This window comes from Dromiciops gliroides, chromosome 6 (assembly GCF_019393635.1).
Source record: "Dromiciops gliroides isolate mDroGli1 chromosome 6, mDroGli1.pri, whole genome shotgun sequence".
NCBI lineage: Eukaryota > Metazoa > Chordata > Mammalia > Microbiotheria > Microbiotheriidae > Dromiciops > Dromiciops gliroides.
Genome location: NC_057866.1, coordinates 225,561,299 through 225,573,434, shown reverse-complemented (window position 1 = coordinate 225,573,434; position 12,136 = coordinate 225,561,299). Strand labels below are relative to the sequence as shown.

At 39.2% G+C, this 12,136-nt stretch overlaps 1 protein-coding gene across 1 annotated transcript in view; it reads left to right on the top strand.

Annotated features, from left to right (window-relative positions):
• The window catches only part of LOC122731294 (glutamyl aminopeptidase), a 138,344-nt gene that overhangs the window by 33,086 nt on the left and 93,122 nt on the right, over positions 1 to 12,136 (top strand). Inside the window, exon 2 of the mRNA XM_043971306.1 lies at positions 4,594 to 4,735. Coding sequence (XP_043827241.1) covers positions 4,594 to 4,735 — 142 coding nt within the window. The remainder of the gene's footprint in view (positions 1 to 4,593; positions 4,736 to 12,136) is intronic.

The following is a 12,136-nucleotide window of genomic DNA, read 5'->3' as shown; positions in this document are numbered from 1 at the left end:
TTCTTCCATTTCATTGGCCACCACTGTTTTGTATTTTCCAATGAACAAAATTTTACTTCTTTTCCTCCCCATCCTCCCCTATTGCAAAAAACAACAAAATCTTTACATCAGACCTACGCAGTTAAACAAAATTAATTCCTTCATTGTCCATAGCCTTGACCTTGAGCCTTTTGCATTTCTGTGTCTGCTTGTCCTTGGCAACACTCTGCAGAGACAGTCACCTCTATTCAGGCTGCCACCATCTTCAGCCCACTAGCAGAACTGTTAGAAGTCACAAATAGAATCAGCAGATGCTATGTCTGAAGGGAGGGTTGAAAAGGGACAGACAGTCCACATTTTCTGAATGTTTCATTATTTCTGGGGTATGGCTGAGAAAAGATTCTGAAACATCATTTTTTGTGATTGTTCAGACTTATGAATTCCTTGGTGGAGAACTCTCCATGAGGAAAGTCTCACTACTAATGTAGAGCAATAATTCATTGGCAACTTATAATCTTAGAGACAAGGGTAGTTAGGTGGCAGAGTGGACAGAGGACCAGGTCTGTATTCAAGAAGACTCATCTTCCTGAGTTCAAATCTAGCATCAGATACTTACTGTGTGATCCTGGACAAATCACTTCACCCTGTTTGCCTTATTCCTCATCTGTAAAATGAGCTAGAGAAGGAAATGGGAAACCCCTTGAGTATCTTTGCTGAGAAAACCCCAAGTGAGGTGGTAGATATGACTGGAAAAAAGTCTTAGAGAACAAGGTTACAAGCTATATATATGCCTGTATGTATATACACACAAGCTTTATATATGTCTGTATGCATACACACACATATACATAGCAACATGTGCATACTATATAATCTATACTATATATCTAAATATATGTCATATTTACTTTTTACTACCTATATAGTATATATATATATTTTTTTCTTTTTCTTTTTTTGTGGGACCATAAGGGTTAGGTGACTTGCCAGGGTCACACAGCTAGCTAGTAAGTATCAAGTGTCTGAGGTCAGATTTGAACTCAGGTCCTCCTGAATCCAGGGCTGGTGCTTTATCCACTGTGCTACCTACCTGACCCCCTATCTATATGGTATATATACACTACATATCTAAGTATACATCATCATTTACAAAAAGTGAGTTCATTTCCTCATTGCCTATATTCTTTCAATTTCTTTTTCTTTTTTCATTGCTATAGCTAGCATTTTTGTATAATATTGAACAACGCTGGTGACATATTTATACATACACAAATAAACATGCTTATACATGTATCACAAGTACATGTGCACATATATGTATTTGTGTGTCTTCCTGACTGAGGTGGGATCATATCTGTTAATATATCAGTCAGTCATAAAGATTTATTAAACAAATAGTATGCCCTAAGCACTTGGGATAAAGAAGAGGCAAAAGACAGTCCCTACCCTTGAAGAGGTCAAAATCCAATGGGGGAGATAACAAGCAAATAAGCATTTACAGAAAGGCTGTATGTGGGATATATAAGAAATAATGAAAAAACAAAACAAAACAAAACAAAACAAAACAAAAAAAGAAATAATGACTTGAGAGAAGGCACTAGATTTAAGAGGGGTTGGGAAAGGCTTCCTGTAGGAGATGGGGTTTTAATTGGAACTAAAGGAAACCAGGGCAGTCAGTAGGTAGAGATAAGGACGGAGAGCATTCCAGGCATGTAGCATACATGTGTTGCTATGCCGGTATTACTGGATTTATTAACATAAATATATGTTTTTGCAGTGTAAATATTTACAGTTAAATTCAACATGACTTTATTGTGTTTTTACCCAGCATCCAGTACTAATAAATGCCTTACTCTGACCTATAAGGAAGTACATGGCATAGCCTTTGCCCTCTGAGAAGTGATTGTAAAGTTGGGAAGAGAACAATTCCTCACTCCATGTGTTCCTTAGTTCTTAAGGGACAAAGTGTTCTATAAAAACAAATAATCAGTGTAGAAAACAGTAACCCTTCTTTTCTTTGGTTCTTTTTCTTTCTTTTCTTTCTTTCTCTTTCTTCTATGTCTCTCTCTTTGTCTTCCTTCCTTTCTTTCTTAAAATATTTTGTTTTCCTTACATGGAACACCATATTGAATATTTACTCAGAGAAAATAAAAGATTCTTTTGTTTCCATTATATTTTGTGCATGGTGTGTTATGTTTGCATGTGTGTTTTGGACTGGACCTGGGTCTCATCAGTGTATGGAGCTCCTGACCATGAAATTCCTTCTACTAATAAAAGCAAATCAGTGCCTGCTCTGTAATTTATAAAGATTCATCTGAGACACAGAGGTTAAGTGATTTGCTCATAGTCACACAGCTTGAAACATTAAATATTATACTTTAATATTCATATGCCAAGGGAAGCCAAAAAATCTGGCTGATGGTCTTCTCTTCCTTGTTTTAGCTTTTAAAAAATAGGAAACGGTGAAACATACAAGCAGGACTGCTCCAACCTCTAACTTCAGCATGAAATCAACTCTGGTTTTTGTTCCCTGCACCATGTAAAATGGAATGTGGCATTTGGGAGAGGGGCTGAGACAATGGAATGTACTCCCCTATGATGATAGCACACAGCTGTCCAGTCTTCCAAAGGAATGTTAGAGACAATATCTCCCCCTTAGGTTTCTTTGAGATTCTTTACTTGTTTCTCAACCAGGTGGCATCGATTGCTTGTTTATCTTTTCATAGATTTAGAACTGGAAAAGGTTTGCTGAGTCAACCAGTCTAATTCTTTCACTTGAAAGTAAGGTAACAAGCTTCTAGAGTGAGGATTTTTCATTTAATTTTGGGTCCATGAACTTTTAAAAAGTAATCGTTGGATTTCAATGTATTTTGCTTCCTTTGGTTACTTTTGTATTTTATTTTATGCATTTAAAAGTATTTCAGGGTTTCTGGCCAAAATAGATAATTGCTATTTAGGCCCACTCTGAGCCATTGAGAGGCCAAACAATGTTAAAGTGAGGCCTGGACTGGGACCTATTGTTGACTAATCAATGAGATACATGGATAGAGGGAGAGAAGGGGAAAGGAAAGAAAGGAAAAAGGAAAGAAAAAGGAAATGAAAAAGGAAAGGGGAAAACAGGGGATAAGAGGGGAAAGGGAAAAGGGGAAGGGAGGAGCTTCATTGCCCAACTGGAGCAGGCCAGTTCGGTCTCTAGTGGGACCCACTACTCACAGAATGTTGGTTGTTATTTGTTCTTCATTCTTCTTCTTTTTTTGCGGGGCAATGAGGGTTAAGTAACTTGCGCAGGGTCACACAGCTAGTAAGTGTCAAGTGTCTGAGGCCGGATTTGAACTCAGGACCTCTTGAATCCAGGGCCGGTGCTTTATCCACTGTACCACCTAGTTGCCCCACCCTGTCCTTCATTCTTTTTTAAAAATTATTATTATTTTGGTTTTTTTTGGTTTTGGTTTTGGTTTTTTGGTTTTTTGGTGAGGCAGTTGGGCTTAAGTGACTTGCCTAGGGTCACACACCTAGTAAGTATAAAGTGTCTGAGGCCGAATTTGAACTCAGGTCCTCCTGACTCCAGGGCCAGTGCTCTATCCACTGCACCACCTAGCTGCCCCCAATTGTCCTTCATTCTTGAAGAGGACCATGACATGAGGGAGATGATGTCATGACTTACAATGGATTTGATTTAAGTGAGGAAAGGCTGGGCAAAGTCATCAGCCTCACTTTCTTCTCTGGTTAAGGCGGGGAGACAACACACAAAAGGAGGCATGAAAGTGGAGGGGAGAGCAAGGGTTGACAAGTGTGGGGGTATCTTATTGCACAAAGTTCAAATAAAAAACAGGCAGGGCAGCAGATGCAGAGTGGAATAAGCCCCCAAATCCAGTTTCTGCCCTCTATAAAGGAAGGCATCTGGAGGGGTTGGTGCTCAGAGGGGGGAGGAGGCTGAGGGAAATGATCAAGTCCAGGCTTGAGTCAGTGGGAATGGTGGAGATTAGCATGAGATTAGAGTTTAACCTGGGAAGAGCATCTTTTTTGGAGTCAACTAAACTGGTCTGGGCAGTAGATAGATTGAGAAAGGAGATGGCACTTGAAACAAATGCTTTGAAAGTAGAGCACATAGGATTTGGTGGCTGATTGAATGTGAGACTATGCAGTAAAAAATGAGGGGTTTGAGCTTGAATGGCTTGGAGAATGGGGGTGCCACTAATTGAAACAGGAAAATCAAGAAGAGAATCTAATTTAAATTCATCTTTGGCCATATTGAGTTTGAGGTATCAATAGGGCATTTGAGTGGTGAGGTGCAGTAGGCTATTGAGAATGTGGGACTGGAACCTCGAAGAAAGTTTGGAAATCTGGCAGGATTGAGGGGGCAATGATCTGGATCTTTGGTTTCATTATTGTGGGACACTCCCAATGTAAAAACTCCCCGTCCATCACCAAACATTGACTATGTATAAGGCTACTGTTTGAAGCTAGGTCTTCTTGCTTCCCCAGGCTTGACCTCTACCCGGTACACCAAGTTAGCTAGAAATAAAGATTATGCCATTTGTCTTCTCTAGGGACGTGAACCATGGGGTCTCGAGATGAGTCGACATCTATTTTGTTTGGTTGTTTGTTTCTTAGGAGCATAGCAGCTACAGATCATGAGCCAACAGATGCACGGAAATCATTTCCTTGTTTTGATGAGCCCAACAAAAAAGCCACTTACAGGATATCTATCATCCATCCACAAGAATATAGTGCACTTTCGAATATGCCAGTAGAGGTGAGTATGCAAAAAACAAAATAAAAACTACTTATGAAGACAGTCTGTGTACAAACCAAGAGGATTCTCTCACCTTGCCTGCTAGAGAAGAGAACCCATAGGACTTGAGAATTCTGTACCATTCCCGTGTATCTATAGATTTGATTCATGACTATTGCCTCCATTGGCATAGATCTTGGATTGATTATAAAATTAGTAATGAACAAAAAGACATTTATTGGGGCAGCTAGGTGGCGCAGTGGATAGAGCACCGGCCCTGGAGTCAGGGGGACCTGAGTTCAAATCCGGCCTCAGACACTGTGACCCTGGGCAAGTCGCTTAACCCCAATTGCCTCACTTAAAAAAAAAAAAAGACAGTTATTAAACCTGTAGTATGTGCCAAATTCTCTGCTAAGCACTGCAGATACAAATACAAAAGTGAAGTCCTTGACCTCAAGGAGATAATTTTCCAGTTGAAGGAAATGAGATGTACAGGGGAATTTCCGTGAGGCATGTTTTGGGTTGGGAAGTTACAGGAATGGTGAGTCTTGGGATAGGAGATTGACACAGCCTTTCCAGGACCAACGGCAGTAATGATTTGATTATAATTTCAGAATCTTCAAAACAATATTAAAACTCATTAATTAAACTGATTAAAACATTAATATTTTACAAGGAAGACAAAACATTGGAGTAGTTCTTAATCTGATAGTATGATTTCAATCTATTTAGAAAAATAGAAAATCCTAGAAAGGATTTCCATTTTTCCTCAAGCCAAAATTTTTCTGTTCCTTCCCCATGTGGGGGAATTTCTTTGGAACCAATAGAATCTTCCCAAATAGTGCGGTTGTTTTTTTTTTTTGCTGATCTGAAAAAATCCTTTCCACCAGCTTAACAGAAAATTAACTGACAATTATTTATGGAGTTTTAGAAGAAAGACAAATCAATGACCCAGTATTCTTGGTCTAAAAGCAATTGACTGTTGATGAGCCTTTAAAAAATTACAGATTAAACACACATATTATACATGTAGTATATTATACACACATTTGTGAATTAACTCCTCATCTAAATGTATAAATACATAGGATTTAGTACCGAAAGGAACCTTAGAGCTCATCTAGCATTTATTATCATCTCTCATTTATTAAGGGTTACTATGTGCCAAACACTGTGCTAAGAACTAGAAATACAAAACAAGTAGAAAGACAGTCTCTGTTGTCAAGGTGCTTACATTCCAATATCTACTTCATTTAGTATATCTAGTACCCCCTGCATTTTACAGGCAGGGTCACTGGGTTTTGTCCCTAACAGGTAATTAATTGCCCCAAGCACTGTGGGAAATTTGCCTAAGGGTGGGAGATATTAAAGTACCATTGACAGGGGATTTTATTCCACTAAGGAAGTGGTTTCCAAACTGTTTTAATCAGAAAAAAAAATTGAGCATACACCTCTAATATAGCCATTTTTATTTACAAATTATGCCCACATGCTTCTGTGCTATTGACTGTCAAACACCACGAAAAAAATTGTGAGGGTAGGGGGGTAGTCTTACTCTCCGTTAGCACCATGTGAGTGGCACCTACCCGAGTAATCTGGGGTGAAGACGATTGATAGGATGGGGGTAGCAGACCACCTGGGAAATAGTGAAATACTTCTTGAGACCTAGGAACTCCATCACCTCTCAGCATTTCTGGCCCTGACATAAGGGTTTGAAAGATGGGAACGCTTCAAAAGTGGAAAAAGTAGGGAAAGAGATAGGCCCTGATCCACAGTTGGAGAGTCATGTTTTCCTAGGAATGGATCTGCCTTCCCCTTCTCTAGGATTTTTCTTTCCCTGGAAACTTTGTCCTCCTAAACTGCTTAAAATTTCCCTGAGGTGAGGAGGGAGGTAGGGTAGGGTGAATTAGGGAACAGGGTGCACCTAGAAGGACCAACTAAACCCTATGTGGAGCCTAAAATTCTAGCTGTGATGTTTAAAATCTAATGTGTTGTCACCTGACCTGACCCCAGTGTGGGGGAGAAACTAGTTAAGATTTACTGATCAATTTGGCAAGAGTTTAGGCTTTTAAGTATTTATTCAAGTGTATTAGAAGTTAGTGAAGAGAGAGAATGGAAAACCCTAGTTTAGATCTATGCAAGATAGCCAGAGAGAAACCCTTGCTTTTCCTAGCAGTCCACGTGAAGTTTTCCCACCATGCCAAAATCCTGGATGAAAAAGACTCCACTTCTCAGTGGCTTCTCCCAGAAGCACCTCTGTGAAACAGGAAGCAGGGCCATCCATATACACAGCTCCAAGCTAATTGGCTGGTAGCTTTTGATTGACATGACTACAGGTGGTTCTATAGATGCAACTTCCGGACCCCAATCCGACCTTTGAAACCCCAGAAAGGTCACTTCATTCTTTCCCCTCAGGGCAGAGCTTCCCTGAAATGTCTTTCTCAGCAGGATGGTGATTCTCCAGTTCTCACACCTTGTTCCTGCTTAGTACTTCTCCACAGTCATGAGAGCAGAATCCCTTGCTCTGGAAGAGTTCTCTCAATATGAGGGGAGTCCAAATTCCAACAACATGGCTGAGAGAGGTCTGCACTGGGAATATGAAGAACATCCTACTGACAACTATGGTCCTTGCTTTGACAGCAAACTCTAGTCTCTATTTCCTTCTCTGTAAATGAAAAAAGTTGGACAAAGATACTTTCAAATCTGGTCTCAGACACTTGCTAGCTGTGTGACACTGGATCGGTCGCTTAGCCCTGTTTGTCCCAGGCCTTCATTTGTAAAATGGGCTGCAGAAGGAAAAGGCAAACCACTCTCGTCTCTTTGCCAAGAAAACCTAAATGGAGGCATGTAGAGCCAGAAGCAACTAATTGACTAAACAACAGAAAAGTCTATCTTATTCCAGCAGCAGAGGTCTGTGAATATGACATTTGGATTCCATTTGACTGTACCTGAGTATCAGTAAGGCCTGAAGGAGCCCTCCTTAATGACCTTGAACAAGTCATTTCCTTTCTCTGTGGTCTCTGTTGAAACCAAGAAGTTGGACTAGATGATCCTTAAAAACTCTTCCAGGATTAATACTATAGTTTCAGGGATTGATAGGATATCCACGGAGTCAGAGGGGACATTGACTTCATGTAGGTGGGAACATTTATTCCCTTATATGACCAAGTCTGGGGATGGCTTTGTTGCTTTTTAGAGAAAACTAATCTCTTTTTAGGGGAAATGGGGAAACTTGGTCCTTTTATAAACCTTCTTTCCCCAAAATAACTTTGCAGTAGGGGTAACCCCTAAACCTTAGCTTCCCAGTAAGGAGGCTTTGAGGATGTCACATTTTAAAGAAACAGCTGACCTAAGTCCCTAATTTATCATAACAAATTAGTTTTTTGTTTTGTCTTTTGCTCTGAAACATTTATTGGAATTTTGTAACAACAAGAATAAACATAATCCCAGCACAAACATACATGCAGACATGGCTACCTAACTCTTCTAAGAGAGATGGACCTATGAGAAAGGACACGTCTACAAACTCTTCTAAGAGAGACACTATTGACAAACAAATTAGCTTTTTTTTTAAAAAAATAAAAATTAGGGGCAGCTAGGTGGCACAGTGGATAGAGCACCGGCCCTGGATTCAGGAGGACCTGAGTTCAAATCCGGCCTCAGACACTTAATACTTACTAGCTGTGTGACTCTGGGCAAGTCACTTAACCCCAATTGCCTCACCAAAAAAAAAAAAAAATTAAATATTGTGAGGGGCAGCTATATGGTGCAGTGGATAGAGCACCAGCCCTGGATTCAGGAGTACCTGAATTCAAATCCAGCCTCAGACACTTAACACTTACTAGCTGTGTGACCCTGGGCAAGTCACTTAACCCCTATTGCCCTACCAAAAAAAAAATTAAATATTGTGGAGAGAATTTGGGGAAGATGGTGGAGTTAGGTCAGAGAACATTCAGCTCTCCAAATTTCCTTCACAAGAAAAAAAAAACAAAAAACAGAACATCACCTCAGAGCAGCAGAAATAAATGCTGAGTAAAGCAGATGTCCTTCTAAAATAATTTGAGAAGACCCCAGGAAAGACCTGACCTCCAGGGGCAGAGGTTCTGCCTATGCCAAGTACAAACACCTCTAGGCTGACTGCAGAATCAGCAAATAAGAAGCCCTGGAGGCTATCCCAAGACTCACCATTCCTGTAACTTCCCAACCCAAAACATGCCTCAGCCTTAGAAACTGTCATCTCACAGTGTGTGGGACTGATGGTTGAGGACAGCTAGGCAGCACAATGGATGAAGCACTGGCCCCAAAGTTGGGAGGAGCTGTGGTCAAATCTCTCTTTAGATACTTACTAGCAGGGCAAGTTACTTAACCTCAATTGCCTTAAATATCCAGGGCCATCTCCAGTTGTCCTGATATGTATCTTGCCACTGGATGAAGATGGCTCTGGAGAAAAGAGTAAAGTTGCACAGCCCTCCCTCGCTTAAATCAAATTCACTGCAAGTCATGACATCTCCCTGATGTCATGGTCCTCTTCTATAATGAAGGACAAACAACTACAAACAACAACAACAAATATACCCAGAAACATCCCAGGCAGTGACTGCCAGGATCAAGCACACACCTGGTAAAAGGAGAAGGAGCTAGCCCATACCTGGTGAGTGCAGTAGCAAGAGGGGGACCCTGTGGGCTGTGGGTACTTGCTAGTCTTAGGCCTGGCTTAGGAGTGAAGAGGAGAGCCCTGAGTTTGGGCCCTGAGACAGGCCTCAGAAAATAACTGCTAAAAACCACAAACAAACAAACAAACACAAATAAATAAATAAATAAATAATGAACAAGCAGGGGCAGCTAGGTGGCGCAGTGGGTAGAGCTCCAGCTCTGGATTCAGGAGGACCTGAGTTCAAATCTGGCCTCAGACACTTGACACCTACTAGCTGTGTGACCCTGGGCAAGTCACTTAACCCTCATTGCCCCACCCCCACCTCCAAAAATGAACAAGCAAAATGAGAAAGAACCCAACCATAGATAGTTACTATGGAGATAGAGAAGATCTGGATTAATGTTAAGAGGAAGATAGTGAAGCTAAAAAAGCCATTATTTTAAATGTCAAGTGGTCCCAAGCACAAAAGGAATTCTTGGAAGAACTTAAAAAAGACATTAAGGGGGCAGCTAGGTGGCGCAGTGGATAGAGCACTGGCCTTGGAGTCAGGAGTACCTGAGTTCAAATCTGGCCTCAGACACAACACTTACTAGCTGTGTGACCCTGGGCAAGTCACTTAACCCCAATTGCCTCACTAAAAAAAAAAAAGACATTAAAAACCAAATAAGAAAGATTAAGGAATTTTTTTAAAATAAGAGCAATACTAGAAAACCAAGAAAATTATGAAAAGAAAGTCAACCAATTTGAAAAAGAAAACCCAAAACTCAAGGAATAAAAGAATTCCTTGAAAACTAGAATTTGGCAAGTGTAAGATGATGTTCTAAGACAATGAAAAATCATAAAACAAAATCAAAAGAATGGAAAAATTGAAGAGAAAATGAAACTCATCCCAAAATCTCATTCAACAAATAACTGATCTGGAACAGATTGAGGATACGTAATATAAGAATAATTGGACTACCTGAAAATTATAATGAAAAAAAGAGTCTTAATACAATATTACAAGAAATTATCAAGGAAACTTACCCTGAAGTTTTAGAACAAGAAGGCAAAGCAGAAATAGAAAAAAAATCCACCAATCACCACCTGAAAGAGAAACCAGGAGAAAAACCTACAGGAATATCATAGCCAAGTTTCAAAGCTCCCAGGTTAAGGAGAAAACACTGGAAGCAACCAGGAAAAAAAAACAATTTAAATATCATGGAGCTACAATAATGATTACATAAGACCTAGCAGCCATTATGCTGAATGACTGTAGGTCTTAGAATACTATATTCCATAGAACAAAAGAGCCAGGGCTATTCCCAAGGGTAACTTACCCAGCAAAGTTAAGTATATTCCTAAATGGGAAAAAAATGGACATTCAATTAATTGACTTTCAGGTTTTTGTGACAAAAAACTAGAACTTCAGGGAAAATTCAACATATAATATCCATGAGAAATATAAGGTAAACATTAAAGACCAGTTATAAGGGACTCAATAAGAACAAAGTGTTTATTTCTTATATGTGAAAATATTAGCAGTACTTTTATGACTGTCATTATTATTTGGGTAGTTTGATAGAAAGGCTTTGGTTGATCTGAGTGTGATGGGGTGATTCTAAAAAATTTAAACTTTGTAGGGAGAGATAAGAAGGAGTAATTATGTAAAGGAAACACAAAAGAAAAATCTGATACAGAAGAAGCTAGTAGTGGGGAGGGTAGGTAATGATAAAACTTAACTCTCATCAGAAATGGCTTATAAAGGGATAGGGAAGAGAGAGAAGATAAGGGAGGGACTCTTAGAGGGGTGGGTATGGTAAGGAATAGGAGGGCAAGGTAGCAGGTAGAAGTAAAGCAGAGGAGTGAGGGCGGAGAGGGTAAATAGGGTGAGAAGGATAGTGAGAAAAAATAAGGAAGGAGGAAACTATACATCAAGTAATTGTAGCTTAGGATGTGAATGGGATGAATTTACCCATAAAGTGGAAATGGGTAGCAGAATAGAAATTTGAATTCAACAAAATGCTGCTTTCAGGAAACATAAAAATGAGAGATACACACGAAGATAAAAGAAAGGGCAGGAGTAGAATTTATTATGTAAAAAAGGGCAAAGTTAAAAGTAAAATAAATTTCATTAAAAGAGAAAAATAGATAAACTACATTATGTGTCAGCAATAATATTTAATGTTGTTTTACACCATTTAAAATAACTAGACAGTATAAAATACCTGAGTGTATACCAGCTAAAGCAAATTTAGGAACTATTTCAAGATAAACATAAAGCACTTTTTATACAAATAAACTCAGATTCAAATTGAAATAATTACTGTTCATGGGAAGGTAAAGCCAATATAATTATTAAAAATGACACTTTTACCTAGATAATCTACAGACTCAAGGTGATCCCAATTAAATTATTAAATAATTATTTTACTGAGCTAAGAAAAAATAGTGACAGAGTCCATCAGTAAGAGCAAAAGGTCAAGATCTTCAAAGAAACCAGGAAAAAGGATGTGAAGGAAATAGTTTCAGCAGTATCAGACCTTAAACTATATTATAGGGTGAAAGCATTGTTGAAGTGTAAGATAGGTAATTTCAATTATTTTAAATTCAATTTTTCTTGAATATATGAAACTTATGTAGCCAAGACAATAGAAAGAATGCAGAAAATTGTCAGGGGGAGGGGGGGGAGGAACTTCATGGATAATTTCTCAGTATGTGATTGGTTTAGAATATAGCTGTGGTGTAGGAGATTATGAGTTGCTTGACTTGGTAAGGTTTGGAAAGAC